Genomic DNA, 15,197 nt, shown 5'->3' with positions numbered 1-15,197 from the left:
AACCAAATGAGAAAATAAGTGAGGGAGGGAGAGCGATAGAGAGCTTATTTATTATACTAATAGTTTCTCAAATTTATATAGCTCTTTTCTAATTGGCACGTTGTTCCATTTCCCGCTTGTAACAAATAAATAAAGCATGTTGAGGGATATGAAGGTACAAAAAGTTTCACATGACAAATGCCATAAAACATTGCCATACAAAATGACCAAATTCGTATAAGAATTTAGGCATGTTTGAGAGATCAGTTGAAGACAGCCATGGCTAAGAATGAAAGAGGTATCAAGTGTGAATGTATAATAAAGTATCCTTGGGAACCAAGCCATGTGGCCTGTAGGGTAGGAGCCTACTGTATCTCCTGTTTCTGTAGTTTGAGGTGGCTTGATGTACAAGGACCCCCTGGACATGACACTAGTATGTGGCAGGGGCCACGGGCGGGAATTGACAAAGGGTGAATTAATGTGTGTGGTCCACATGAAAACATTTGGGAACCACTGTAGGCTAGGATCTTCCACATTAAGTTTTGTTGAAATAGGCCTACCAGTAAATATCGATTTGGAATGTGGGTAAATTGATAGTGTGTCGGTTGTTAGTGAGCAGGAGCAAGTTGCAACCTATGGTGATGGCAATTGGCAAGTCTGAAGCTAAAGAGTATGCATTGTGGGCAGTATATCAGGCAGATTTACGTCTCCATGCATATGTCATGCATGCCTAAACTGATGTTTGACCTGTGCACTTGGATAATGGCTGGCCCCTCTTAGTCTAGCTGGATTATAAAAGAAAGCTATAAGAGCATGCCTGGAATATTTATATTTTCTAATCTGTTTTTCATCTGTAGTTGATCTGATGTGTCCAGCTGCAGAGGTTATTTGAAACCTTTTATTATATTAAAGGATGGTCCAAGTGATGCATGAAGACAAGAGAATCCATGTGAGCTTCCATCAAAATAATGGAAAACAAAAACTAGACAAAACAAAACCTGATTGTAAGTGGGAAAAACACTTACTTAAACACTGAGAACTGTCATATATAGTTGACAGAAATGTTTACAAAACTCTGACCCCGACCGAGGTGAATATGTTATGATTGTAGGTTGGATTGACAGTAGCCTACATTATATGAAACACCAGAAACTTTTGTGTAGGCCTATTTGTAAGACTATACTGCACTCTAGTGGCCTCATCAAAAACATTGAATCGTTTGCATTGGCGATTAGTAGTAGACTACTATAGCAATATCCACCTGTTTTGCTGTTTATGAATCAACAAATAATTGCTGACATGTGACATCGTAGTCGCTGGACTTAATTTTATGGGAGGCGGAGGGCATTGTCTTGGCAGGGAAATATCTGCCAGGATAATAACCAAATAAAGCCCCATCCCAAGTTCTGTTTTGAGAATCAATGGGTTCAAATTAGCCTAAGATTTAGACTCGTAGAAGTATTTATCGATTCTGAAGATTGAAAATGTCAGAATCGAAAAATAGGCCTACACATCTACGAGAGTCTAAATATTAGGTTAGGTTCAATTCAAAATAGTGCAGGGCTGCTGGCATCGTGTCTTTGGGGCTCAGGGGCTGTAGGCTACTGTTTGATTGAGTAGCCAATTTCATCCACGGAACAGAAGTTACAGAACACTCACCTGCATGGTCTGAGACAAGGAGAAGGTTAACGGAGTACGGCGTGCCGTAGCTTTAGAGTAGACGATAGCTTTAGACCAGTTGAGTTCCAGTTTTGTCGGCTCATTTCTTTGTTTAATCACTTCCAATTTCACTTAATTGTTTAATGTTTATCCATTATCATGTATGAGTAAACACTTAAGTAGTTCCGGTCATTTTGTGGGGGGCACAGGGGGCCACGCATTAAAAGTAAATTAATCCACAAAACTAACGTCATTTGTATTGTTGACCCGTGTGGTTTGCGAGGTTTAAAGCACAAGTGAGGAGACCTAAAATACACGTGACAAATGATGGTATTTGTGCCGAATAATGTCATGTTTTTACTTCCATATTATGGGCCCGCCTTTTCGGCATAATTTCCCCACATAATATTGATGACGTCATGGCTTTTCCGGCGTGCCCGTAGTAGTGAACGCACAGAACAGACTGCAGCGCTGTGAGACCAGAGTGGCACATCTCGCCTTTATTACTGATCTCTCTACTTGTTGTTCCGAACTTCCGTTCTTCAACCGAGCGTCGTTGCGCGGGTGCAAAGCGCCAAACACAAACACAACAACGGAATCGCCCTGTTGTTTTCAATATTATAAACTAGTTTATAGCAGTTTATAGCAGTTATCGTTCCCCTAACAACAGTCAACAAACTAAACCACAGAGAAACAATCATGGAGAAGTTGTTCAACAAACCGTTGCAAGTGAATATGAGGTGCAAGGATTGCGAGGACAGGTAATGTCTGCTTGTTTACGTGTTACATTAGCAAGCTAAAAGTTAGCTAACTAGACAACGCAAACCATGCATGCACGGGCGTCATTTTCGATACGATATCTTTCATGTCATGTAAACAGCTGAAGCCAATGACTGGTGTGTGTGTGTGTGTGTGTGTGTGTGTGTGTGTGTGTGTGTGTGTGTGTGTGTGTGTGTGTGTGTGTGTGTGTGTGTGTGTGTGTGTGTGTGTGTGTGTGTGTGTGTGTGTGTGTGTGTGTGTGTGTGTGTTTTCCATATCGGCGCCTACACTTATATTCATGTTATCACCTCCGTCTTTATCCTATCTACAGTACAACGCTGAATGATCCATGCAGTAACTTTCTGTGTATAAGTTATAACAACTTACAACTCAAATGATATATCATTCATATATGCTTGTACATTCTTAAAATTAAACCCAGCTGGACCGACTATTTATATGCCTAGTCATATGGTAATGGTTCACATGATATGGTAGCCCTCCAAGCAGAACCCAATGGTACTGAAGTTTCTGACATTTTTGACAACACAGACCATGGGGTCCTGTTCCAGCAGTATCCTGCCACCTGGTATGCGGACATAATAAAACATAAACACAGTGTTTACGGCCTGTCTGCGCTCTTTGACGACATTCTTTCGTGTGAGGGCTTCTGAATATGTGAAGTATAAGTACCTATACATGCCGCTGCGAATATCTCCTGTGGCGTGGAAGCCGTTAAGTATTTTTAATCTTTGTTTGACCGATTTGGTCGCTTTGATTCTTCTCTTCCTTCCTTGTTTATTGACACCTCATTGTACCGCCTATCTGGCTAGCTAGTGGCGCTATAGCTATGACAGAGCAGATCAGAGGCAGGGACGTAGCCGCACAAGCCAACCGCACACCGGGAGGCGGTACAATAAACGGTAAACAAACAAGAAGAAATAAAGCGACCAAATCGGTCAAACAAAGATTAAAAATACTTAACGGCTTCCGCGCCACAGGAGATATTCGCAGCGGTTTGTATAGGTACTTATAGTTCACGAATTCAGAATAACTTAAACTAAAAAAGGCCGTCAAACGCCGCAGATACGATGTTAGTGAGCATATTTATGTCCGCGTTCCAAAATTCCCATACGAAAATATAGTTATGAACAGGGACCCTACAATAAAGCGACATCAACATTTCAGAAAAGCTTTATGGAGGGTTCCGAGAGGGGCTAATGATATGGCTAATATGCCATCATTTATTTGTTGCTTAATAAACAACAAAACAGGTGGATATTGCTAGTAGAATTATGTTACTGTACTCTGTTCAGCTCTATATTTATTTTTGAAGGTATAGGGACGTGAGTCGATTGTAAGATAAAACTATCAATCTAATCATTAGATGGATATTTGGTTATACATATCATTGCTGCTATTGGTGTAGAATAGATCACAACTTTGATCTTAGATTTGTCACTCACCTGACGATTTACAGTTCCATTTCTGCCCTTACAGGAAAGCAAATATCATAGTTACCATTGTGCTGCAACAGACAACAAGTTCTGTTCACAAAACGGTAAGTGTGCATTTGTGCAAAAATGTGAAGGTTGTTAATGTTAATGGTTATATAAATTGTGGCCCTAGTGTGACGGCCTAGTAGGCCTACTGACTAGGATTGATATTGGATTGGTAATTTAGTACACAATGCTGAGGAAGACCCATTGGGCATGTCCGTCTGTCTATCAGAGGTAAATCATGTGAAAAGGACGTTCATTGTGTGCTGGCTACTTCATTCCTATCCTAAAGCATTATTGAGCCTTGCACCTAAAAGACTATTGGCTGTATTTTGCGTGTCTTAAGTACCAGGTCTTATTCCCTAACTTGAGTAAACGAAAGACCTGGAGGCGTGATCAATTCCATTTGGCTATTCTGAGTGGCCAAAGAGCATTGATCACGCCTCCAGGTCTTTAGTTTACTCAAGTTAGGGAATAAGACCTGGTACTTAAGACACGCAAAATACAGCCCATATGTATCTAATCTCAAGTGCTGTGGGTTTTTTCTGCTTTTGCAGTTATTTTGTACTAGTGACAATCACTCCAGGCTGTGCATTTCTGACCCTAAATATCCCTGATGATCTATGTTGCAACTTGTAGAAAATATAGGATTTCATACTTATCGCTGACTAACCTATTGTTTTCTTGTTCTTTTTTCATGTTAGGAGCTTCTTTTAAGACTAACAGATGATGCTGACCCATATTTCTTGTTCAGCCTCTCCATATCAGAGGAGGACTTCCAAAGGTAAGCACTTGGCACCTCATACAGCTGCTCACTGCAATGCTGTTGTGAATTTTGAATAGTGTTCTATGAATGTCCTAACTCTGACCCTTTCCTCACTGAAATTTAATTTATTTGTCATTAGTTTGAAAGTTCAGCAGGGGTTGCTGATAACCTTCAATGAATTTCCTCAGAAATTCATTGACCTCTTGAATCTCTGCAAACAGGAGTCAGACTCTGATAACCCAAGGTACAAACACTTTGACAATCTTATCTAATTTGAAAAGCTTTTGCTCCATATACTGCAATTGTACTACAGGGTTTCCTGCACAATGTTGTTGGCATGGCGCTGCGCCATGCTTGAAATATATATATATATATATATATATATATATTCTTCTTTTTTTGAGGGGGGATAGTGAATCATAGTGTGTGTGATATGAAATGTCCAGTGCCTCCCCCAGTGTCTGCCCAGTTTCCGCCAAGTGCCTCCCCAGTGTCTTCCCAATGCCTCCCCAGTGCCTCCCCAGTGCCTGCCCAGTGCCTCCCCAGTGCCTCCCCAGTGCCTCCCCAGTGTCTCCCCAGTGTCTTCCCAATGCCTCCCCAGTGCCTGCCCAGTGTCCCCCCCAGTGTCCCCCCAGTGCCTCCCCATGTCTCCCCAGTGCCTCCCCATGTTCCCCAGTGCCTCCCCAGTGCCCCTGCAGTGCCTCCCCAGTGTCTTCCCAAGGCCTCCCCAGTGCCTGCCCAGTGCCTGCCCAGTATCCCCCAGTGTCTCCCCAGTGCCTCCCCATGTCTCCCCAGTGCCTCCCTAGTGCTTCCCCAGTGTCCCCCCAGTGTCCCCCCAGTGCCTCCCCAGTGCCCCTGCAGTGCCTCCCCAGTGTCCCCCAGTGTCTCCAATAGCAATACAAGAGCAATAATACAAATTCATCTTAATTTATTAATCAAATTAATTAATTAATTAATCAAAATTCCCCCCGCACCCAGCACCATGCCAAGGCCTTTTCCTGCAGGAAACACTGTACTAAAATTACTGCTTTACAGATTTCTGCTGCAGTTAAGTCAGTCCCCAGTGCTTGACAGCTCTGCTGACTTCAGTGTTGTTGAGACAAATGCCTTCAAACGTCTCAACCACCTCACATTAAGGCTACTTCAAGGCTCTGACACGGACATTAAAAAACATCTAGCAGTGTGCCTCTCGTCAATGAAGGTAAATGCCTACATTAATTGAAAATGGTCATATTTCCCACTTGTAATCAAAACATCTCTGTTCTAAGCAAACATGGTTAGTCTAAAGCCAATAACAGCTGTATACTACAAGATAAGCTAAATACTACAATGGCATACTTGCACGAAGACCTGCCACTTGGATTTATGTTTCAATCAAAAGTTTGGCGCATTTTATTTTATTTTATTACGACAAACTGACAGTTCTACCACGCTAACTGTTCACAAACTGTACTGTATAGTTGAGGAATAGCACATCTGCATGTTTATAGATGGGTCGTAATTCAATGATTGACTAGAATACAAGAACGTTCGCACTCCACTGAAAGCCATTGCTGATGCGCAACCTCTTTTTCTCATTTAAAAGAACAGGACAATTGCTACATACATTTTATCACTGGTATCATGGTCATCTCATCTGTACAACTCTGTCAATAAATACACCCAGACTGGACATCCATCTGTCATGTGTGCAGTGTGCACTGCTGCGTACGATCACTCCCACCACCTGTGAAGTAGTTATATTTAGGAACGAGGTTAATTTTAAGCATAGTTTTACTGAGGTTACGTTTAGGAATATGTGGTGGCTACCCAAGGTTGCTGGATTAGACCTGGGCAGAGCGTGTTATGGGGCGAACCTTCTTGTATTCTAGGCAATCATTGAATTACGACCCATCTATTAACATGCAGACGTGCCATTCCTCAACTATACAGTACAGTTAGTGAACAGTCGTTTCCCCCCATCCAGATAGGGCTAGATGTATGGGGTGGATCATCCACCAATCATGCACTCAATTATTTTTTGACAGCCATAATTTATACCAACAATATCTTTTGAATATTTCAGGAGGAGAAGCATTCCTTTGAGGAGAAGCTTAAGAAGACTGAAGATGAACTAGGTTATGCTCTACAGGTATATGATCAGGGCTGCAACTGTCGATTATGTTCTTGGTGATTATTCTATTGATTACCTTTTTGAGTAAAGTATGTTTTTAACTAAATCGCTCATTCTGTTTAATTCGTAGTAGGACTTAACCATAACCGTTATCTTGCTGTTACACATCAATGCACAGTTATTCCAGAATTTGAGTTATTTTAACCCCTATGCATAATTTCTTACAGAAACTGTCAGACAAGACAAGAGAGTTGGACAAACTTCGTGCAGAATGGTCAAGTCAAGAAAAAACAATATCCAGTCACTACTCTCAGGATCTTGTATCCGAGAGAGAGAAGGCTTTAGAGGTAAGCTTCTTGTTGAGGGCTGCACATGTGGCTTTCAAACATGATATCATGTGGCAGGTCTATGGACTTTTTATTCATGCATCACCCCATAATTCCAACCATAACCTTTTGGTACCGCTCCAACATGTGGCATCATACACCATCATCATGATAAAAGCCACCAAAAGGGTGGGGGGGGGGGGGTGTAAGGGGAGGCTTTTGTATTGGATGTGTAAATTATTTTATGCCATTTCCAATTGGACACAACCAGAATGTACTGTACATGCAATGTTCCCATCTTCAGACTAAAACCCTCAACGTGGCTCAGTTGCAGCATACCTGAGGCATATACATAATGTAGGCTCACAGGTTGCATATCGAAAATCACGTTACATGTCGAAATATCCATAAACCATACCTAACGAAGCTAATCAAATACTGTAGGGTGTAGGCTGCTACTCACATATAGTTGTGCCTGCTGTCTGTGGCTCAGTGTGATGAATGGGACAGCTTCGGGATTCGGGAAAGTTGATTAAATAGTCTCTTAATTTTTCAATTCAAGTGGTAAAGTTAACGTGGGCATGTGTCTATCTTTATGATTACTGTTGTCTTGGTATTCCTTTCACCGGCATGCAACTTCACTCACTCAGTGTGTGTTTGTGGTTCCAATTCCACCTTTACTCCATCTATCTTGCCCTCTCTTTTGAAAGTGTCTGTGGTAATTTTATGACTTGTTTTGACTGTTCAAAGAATCAAAACTCAACTTTACCAGGCGATTGCAGAGTCTGCAATGCTAAAACTGTTCACAGCCATTAATATCAATGCATGTACTCTTGCAGATACAAACCAGGCTTCAGAAACAGAATGAAGACCTACGCCAAGATCTGGAGAGTGCTCACAAAAGTACTACCCATCAGCTTCAGACCAGACTAGCTGAGTTGGAAAACTCCAACAGAGAACTGACGGAGAGGAAATACAAGAGTGAATCGACCATCAGGGACCTGCAAATTAAACTAGTGGGTGCAGAGGAGGTAAGTTAGTGCATTGCAGTACAAGAGCACAGTCAACTCCATTGCCTAATCTTATAAAATGACAATGGAATCAAAAGAGTTCTTAAGGGAATTAACTTTTTAGAAAGTATTGAATAAGGCCATTGAATAAAGCTCGTTTTGACAAAAGATAGTAGCTGGGGAGATATGTCATGACATATTTTTTTTTTGTATTTTCTTTTGTATTCTGTGGACCTTAATGACCAAATTAATTGAAAAAAACACAAATAAAAAGTATGTCATGACATCACAGGTTAATCCTTAACCGTTGAGCTTTTAATCTGTTTACATTGAGGCAGATAGAGACAGAGTTTTTACTTCCGGTTAATTTCTGGTTTTATCTGTCGCATAGCAACCTAGAACCATTCATACGTTGGCGTCTTGGCGAAGAGTGCGACCTATCATAAACCACTGAAAAGACTGAAAATGTCAAGTATGTCAATAAAAAGTATGTCATGAAATCACAGGTTAATCCTTAACCGTTGAGCTTTTAATCTGTTTACATTGAGGCAGATAGAGACAATAAATACAAATATGTTTTAATTTAAATAACAGTTTTGCCATAAACATGTAGCTCAGAGGCACAGCAATGGTAAAAAACAATGTTTAAAAGTTAGTTATGTTATATGTATTATGTATACAGTACCTATATTAAAATGTTCTGCCAATTACAACTAGAACTGCACTCTGTCGAGTGCCTACTTGCGCGTTGCACACAAGTAGGCCTACTAGTGTGCAAGCAGAGCACGCAAGTACTGTCGACCGCTACGAACTTTCAAATCTCAGCCTCTCTGTAAAACATTTAAATGGATTTAACAGGAGGTGCACAGACAAAATAGTTTTGGCTAAGCCATCAATCCATCCATTTTACTCTGTTCCAAATGGCAACAGCTGGTGTTCCCCACTTTGAGCTATATTAGCTCACAGGTATATATCATATATTACTCATATATTATAATTGTTAAATCAATTTGTAAATCTTTTACACTCTCTTCTCTCTTTCAAATAGGAGGCTCAGCGAGCAAAGCAGCAGGTATTGTCTCTGAGGAGGGAGAATGGGACATTGGACACGGAGTGCCATGAAAAGGAGCGCTTGGTCAGCCAGCTTCAGATGCGTACAGCTGTTCTGGAGCAAGAAGTCAAAGACAAGGATCAGCTAATGTGTCGTACAAAAGAGCTGCTTGAAGCCACTCAACAGCAAAAGGTGAGATGTAAACGGGTGTCTGTGGATACATTTGTGCACTGGTCTCAAACTCAAATTTTGCATTATGGCAGTACGGTACTTGGTCTGTCTCACTTACCCTGGGTCTTTGTCTTAATTTGCTCCCTGTCATCTTTAGTCACGCTGAAAGCAAATTTTGTGTTTTATGTTTATATATTATATTATATTATATTATATTTTAGTGTAAGTATGGTGTCTGAATTGGAATGTACCGTAACAGTAACTTTGAGCATAATTAATTGCATATCTTTATCCATTTACTTGATTGTTCATATTTTACAGTGGTTTATCAACACCTTGCTATAGTTTTGTTTTACACCAGTCTTTCTGTATATCAAATTTGGGGTATATGTTTTGCTTCTTAAGGACTCTATTGATGGAAATGCTGGAAAACTGGAAGAAACTGTCAAATTACTCTCTGCAGACATAATAAAGGTTGGTGAATTTGAATGATTATTATTAAGACCTACCTTTTCTTCCGTTTCACTTGTGTCATGTATGAGCTCTCTTTATTGAATGAAAAAAGAAAAAAAGTTAAGGTCTGCACACTGAAATCAGCTCCAAAGCTTAAAATATTAACACTTGCATCGCCCCCTGGTGTTCATGTGAAATTACCGCAGGCAGCCAGGCAATATCTGTGAATTCGCGCCAACTACTTCTGGGGCACACAGCCCAATACAGCGAGAGGAGGAGCAAAAGGTTGTATGAGCAGCAGCCAACATGTCTTAGTTTTCACCACAAGCGATAATATGGCGGGTGCGATGTGATCAAAAATCACTATTTACTTCTGAACGTCGGGCGGATTGGACAAAAACAACTTTGGAGTATTTTTCTGAGAAAACAAGCGGCAAAGAAACTACAATTAGTTATGGGAGGCGAGAGCATTGATCCTCATGATGGGAAGAACGTAGGCGCTGTCTAGCAGCCTGGGCAGCACGGAAGGTTAGTGTTGAGCTTCGGCTGCTTGGAATTGATATAAACCTTAAAATGGTAAATGGTGCATTTACCCACCATATGACAGGTATGGCGACCTTCGGGGTTAAATCTTAACCCGTCATCTGACGGGTTCCGAAGTGTTAAGGTTCCTTACACACCATACATCATAGTGGACATGACGTTTCAAGCCTCACGGCTCTTCGTCTGATGAAGAGCCGTGGACATTATGTCCAGTTGTCCACTATGTGTAAGAAACATTAATAAGTATTTTAAGCTTTGGAGCTTATTTCAGTGTGCAGAGTAGACCTTATCTTTTTGAGTGGTGCAACCACTCCTACATCCAGCTTGCAATGTCAGTCTACCTGTGTACCTGTGTACCTGTGTACCTGTGTACCTGTAACTATGAGCACGAGTATGTGACTTATTTATACCAGTAGGGGGTGCCAGAAACAGAGAGAGGGTAGGTGCTGTGTCTCTAATGAGAGAGAGAGAGAGAGAGGGGGGGGGGTGAATTGCACCACTCAGTTCACACGTGTGTGATTTTTTCTATTATTATCTAAGCCCGGCACCTGGCGTTTAGTTAGTGGATGTGCGTGCTCTATTGTAATTTTCTCTCTTGATTGAATACCTCGACGGCTCGACCTGAACATTTATTTTCTGTTTACAAAACAGACAGGGGGAGCCCCCTGTTACTGAACAAACACTCAATAGCATTTTTGTTGTTGGAATATCATATGACTTACATCACCCATATTTTTTAAGTAACAAAATTGTATTATACTACAGGTGCACACACTTAACGGTTGCCTGACTGCCCTTGGCAAGTAAATAAAACGTTCGGGCAGGTGGGAGTTTGCTTTCAGGTTGCTTGATAGGCAAGTGCGTTTGAGTGGGGACCCAACTGTCTTTAGTTTGTTATAAACACAACACTGTCAGTGAAAATAGGAGAGCACAGTTGATGATGTATTATACAGTTTATTTAGCCCCAGAATTCGCAAGTACTGTTATTTAATTTTTCCCCCCCTTTTTTAATTAACAGTAATTCAGATTTCACCTATCGCAATTTAGGGTTTTGGGAAAGTAGAAAATGAACTGGACTGAGACCTTAGTGTCAAGGCCCGATACTAAACGTACTTGTTATTGTTCTTCACCAAGGCCAACGAGATCATTAAGAAGATTATGGGGGAGAATCAAAAATTGTCCAACAAAAACAAGATGAAAAACATAGTTACTGTGGAACAAGAGAAGGCACTCTTGAAAACCGAGGAAGAACTGCTCAAGTTCACAAAGAACCTTGAAAACGCCCAGCAACAGCTCAAGCACAAAGATGAACAGGTATGTGACTGTCATGTACTATATACTGTATCATATCATGGTATCTTTCAAATTTGGTGTGGAAAAATGTGTTTACATGAGTGTTTTAGTCACATTAACCCTGGCATCCCTATTTCAGGCAAAACATTTAAACTTAGCAGATGTAGATGTAGATTCTACACAATGTGGTCCCTCTGCGTGTGGAACAGCACCTCTTTATTTCCTTTGTTCCTGGTGCAGTAAAGACTACAAGTTATTACGGGGCAAACACGTGTCTTTTATTTTAAGGAAGCAATAGTTTTGACTCTACCCTGAGCGGCGGTGGGTCAGGGGTAGAGTGGCTGGATCAGTTCAAACCCAGGCTCCCCCAGAGTTAGTGTCGAAGTGTCCTTGAGCAAGACACTGAACCCCTAATTGCTCTTGATGTGCTGGTTGGTGGCTTGCATGGTTTCCGCCACCATAGTTTCTGATTGTCTATGATTAAGGCAGTAATGAGGCATACAGAAAAGACTGTCGAAGTTGTCTTTTTATTACTCAAAGAAATCTCTACATCTTCAGGTTTCAAAATTGAAAGAGCAGTTGGAGACAACAATGCAGAAGTTAAATGAAAGCAAAGAGGTGCTAAAAACTAACGAAAATGGTAAGGAATGTATTTTCTTTGGAATTTCTTTTAGGTTTTAAGTGCTGCATTTGAAGGATAGGCATGTGCATGACTGACCAAAGTCGATTTTACTGCTAACAAATTTATTTATTCAAACCCACCATAGCTTTATCTGTTTCTCTGTCTGATATTCATATCACTACCAAAGACGTTTCATGGACATTTAACAACAATATTTTCACTGTGGACTTTTATGAGATATCATTTACAAATTAATCTATACCTTCGACTGCATTACCACGCAAAAATAATGTATGTTCCTTGTCAAAGATTTAAAGCAATGTAAAATTCACTGTGTTCAATTATCTATCTCATGAAGTTGATCGTCATAACGTACTGAAATGTAATGCATGCATATCGCCCTTTGATATTTTCTGTTTTGCCCTTTTACCACAGTTATAAATTGGCTGAACAAACAACTAAATGAAAAACTGCTGCCCAGAAAGCAACCATCTCCTGAATCATTTGAGACTCCTTCGGTTTTGCCTACAGCAGCAGGATTGAGGGTACGCTAAGTGGAAATGATTGATTGATTTTATTTTCGAGCAACTAATCGGCATCTTCCACTGTTCAATTTGTGATTTTTCTGCAAACTCCATTGAGACCGCACATAAGCCTCATTCCCAGATGCACTGTAACCTGGAAGTAATCTAGACATTAACCAATGTCTGACTTAGTAGCACCTCATATGCAAAGAAAGGTACTCTGCCATGAGTTAAGTCGTGTGATGTCAAATTGAGCCGAAACGTGTCACTGTGAATGAACCAACTTAGTAATTGTACAGTGTATTTACATTGAGCGAATGGCCGTATTGATGACATTTGTAATTAGAGAGAGAGAGAGAGAGACTGCAAAACACTTAATTAATTCTGCAGTTTTATTATTGACGATCAATCATAATGTAGTTTTCATACAGCTGTATACACCGACTTTTAGTATCTGCTTGCTTGTTGAAGCTCAGTTGAGTATGGCATTGCCCTTTTTCTTACTCTATTGTCTCCTCGTGATATCAATTTGTTTTTTTACAGGCCCATTTTTATCCAATGAGTGGGAAACCTGGTATGTCTCCTATGGAGGCCATAAATGTCATCCCTATTGAACAGAATCCCATACATATAGCGAATAAACAAAGGTGAATTCATTGTTTTGTATTTGATTTATGTTATATAAGCTGCATAACTAACTGCTAGCAAATAACCAGGGTGTTAGAACAATGTGTTTGGCATAGCCTAATCCTTAAACTTTTCAGCTGTCTATTTTACAGTGTTACTTAGGCCAGGTTTGTGTAACTAAACCTGGTGGTCTAAGTAACACTGTAAAAGTGTACCGTCGACTGAGACTGGGCAACTACTTTGACAGTCACAGTGGTTGCCCAGTTAGTCGACAGTACAGTGAACATTTGTTTTCTCTTCTTTCCTAAGTGGAGAACCTGTAGGTTTGGATTCCAAATACTTTGAGAGGAGAGATGATAGCATTCCACTCCATGGTCTGTTGCCTAATCTACAGAACCGAGGTACCAATTGGAAATAATCTGTTTATAGAGTGTTGCCAACTTGGCATAAAAATTGGCTTATTGATATAACAAATAAATACTTTATAGGAAAATTATGAAGAACTAAAGTATTACTGGTCACTAGATGTGACTATAAAAATTAGCCTTTTAACAGTGCACAGCCATAAGTGCAATATACAGGTGATGTTTTTGTGTTTGTGATCTCATACACAATTTGTGAATGAGATATTTCTTTCTTTAAACGCTTGGTATATTTTGAAATTAATTTTGGATTAGACTAAAGTCCTTGGTGCGTGGGTGTCATCTATTGACATATGCTCAAATGTTTTATTTATTTACTTTTCAGAATTACCTCAGCGGCCTTCCAATCACACATCTTCAGCGTTCTTTACTGGATAAAATGCTTCAGATATATTGGCTCAAAGGTTGAGTCTCAACACGGGCTGGACGAATTGCTCTTGTTAGATCATTTCATGTCTACTGTAAAGTAGGAAGTAGTACAGCTGGGCTTGTTTCAGTATACAGTTAGTTCATCATAACAGTTTATAAATTTACAGGTTGACTCCCAATCCCATTTTCAGAACAGATGATTAGGTCAATCAGTTACATTCCAAAAGTCTATTGATCCATTTTAGAGAAATAATCATTATCTAAAGGCTTCATAATTCCCTTGTTTTTAAAATGTGTATTTATTAATATAAAATTAAAACAATTCCCCTCCCTTTCTTTTTCTTTTTTTAATTCCCTCAGTTTGAGGCCTGAGCTTGTATGAGTGAGTGGTTTGGCAATTGTTTTTTTGTTTTTGTTAAATTTAATAAAGAGTAAAAACAATAAAATATCAATTTGACAGGTTGTCTCATGCCTACATATATTTGTATTTTATTGTTGTGTGATTGTGTTTTCTTTTTACTATGGGAATGTGTTGTGTGCATTTATGTTATGTTACTACTGGTCCATAGCTGGGATTGGTAACGTAGCTGACATTGCCAGGCTGATCATGTGAGATCACTCAAAAGTTCCCCACAATATCGGAATTTTGTGAGTGATACTACATGACCAGTCTGGCAATGCCAAGCTAGGTGATTGGCACTCCCAAACTAGAGTGTGCAGAGTAGACTTGGAACTGCAACTAGCAACAAGTAAAGCTCCAATTTGGGGTAAAGTGAAGTCGCATATTTGTGCAGGCTTTCACTGTCAAAATCAGACTTGTAGATAAGAAGTCGGATCAAAATGTACTGGTACAAGTGCATTCATAGAATTACACTACCAGCATGCAATGCTGCTCCATGCTGACACATTAGCATCAGCATGCATCAAATATTTATTTTTAATCTCAATTACAGTAAGCCCTTAGCATTTCTGTAAACTCACACAATTAGACTGCTGTGAATGGAGATCGGG

The 15,197-nt window shown here is 40.1% G+C and overlaps 1 protein-coding gene across 1 annotated transcript; it reads left to right on the top strand.

Annotated features, from left to right (window-relative positions):
• The first annotated feature begins 2,284 nt into the window (after positions 1–2,284).
• On the top strand, positions 2,285–14,663 carry sass6 (SAS-6 centriolar assembly protein). Its single transcript, XM_083767814.1, has 16 exons — positions 2,285–2,399; positions 3,898–3,958; positions 4,601–4,680; positions 4,802–4,906; positions 5,698–5,863; positions 6,728–6,793; positions 7,003–7,122; positions 7,941–8,132; positions 9,160–9,354; positions 9,739–9,807; positions 11,464–11,643; positions 12,181–12,262; positions 12,680–12,789; positions 13,312–13,415; positions 13,705–13,796; positions 14,143–14,663. Exons 1-16 carry the CDS (start codon positions 2,338–2,340, stop codon positions 14,193–14,195), a joined length of 1,737 nt encoding a protein of 578 aa, XP_083623940.1. The 5' UTR covers positions 2,285–2,337; the 3' UTR covers positions 14,196–14,663.
• Positions 14,664–15,197: the final 534 nt, after the last annotated feature.

This window comes from Protomyctophum parallelum, assembly GCF_964188405.1.
Source record: "Protomyctophum parallelum genome assembly, chromosome: 6".
Taxonomy (NCBI): domain Eukaryota; kingdom Metazoa; phylum Chordata; class Actinopteri; order Myctophiformes; family Myctophidae; genus Protomyctophum; species Protomyctophum parallelum.
Note: the sequence above shows the minus strand (reverse complement) of the source record. Positions and strands in the feature narration are given on the sequence as shown.

Coding starts and splice junctions, on each gene's coding strand:
- sass6 (XM_083767814.1), top strand. CDS start 2,338: ATGGAGAAGTTGTTCAACAAACCGTTGCAAGTGAATATGAGGTGCAAG. Junction 8,133..9,159: donor AACTAGTGGGTGCAGAGGAG/GTAAGTTAGTGC, acceptor TCTTTCAAATAG/GAGGCTCAGCGAGCAAAGCA. Junction 9,355..9,738: donor AAGCCACTCAACAGCAAAAG/GTGAGATGTAAA, acceptor TTGCTTCTTAAG/GACTCTATTGATGGAAATGC.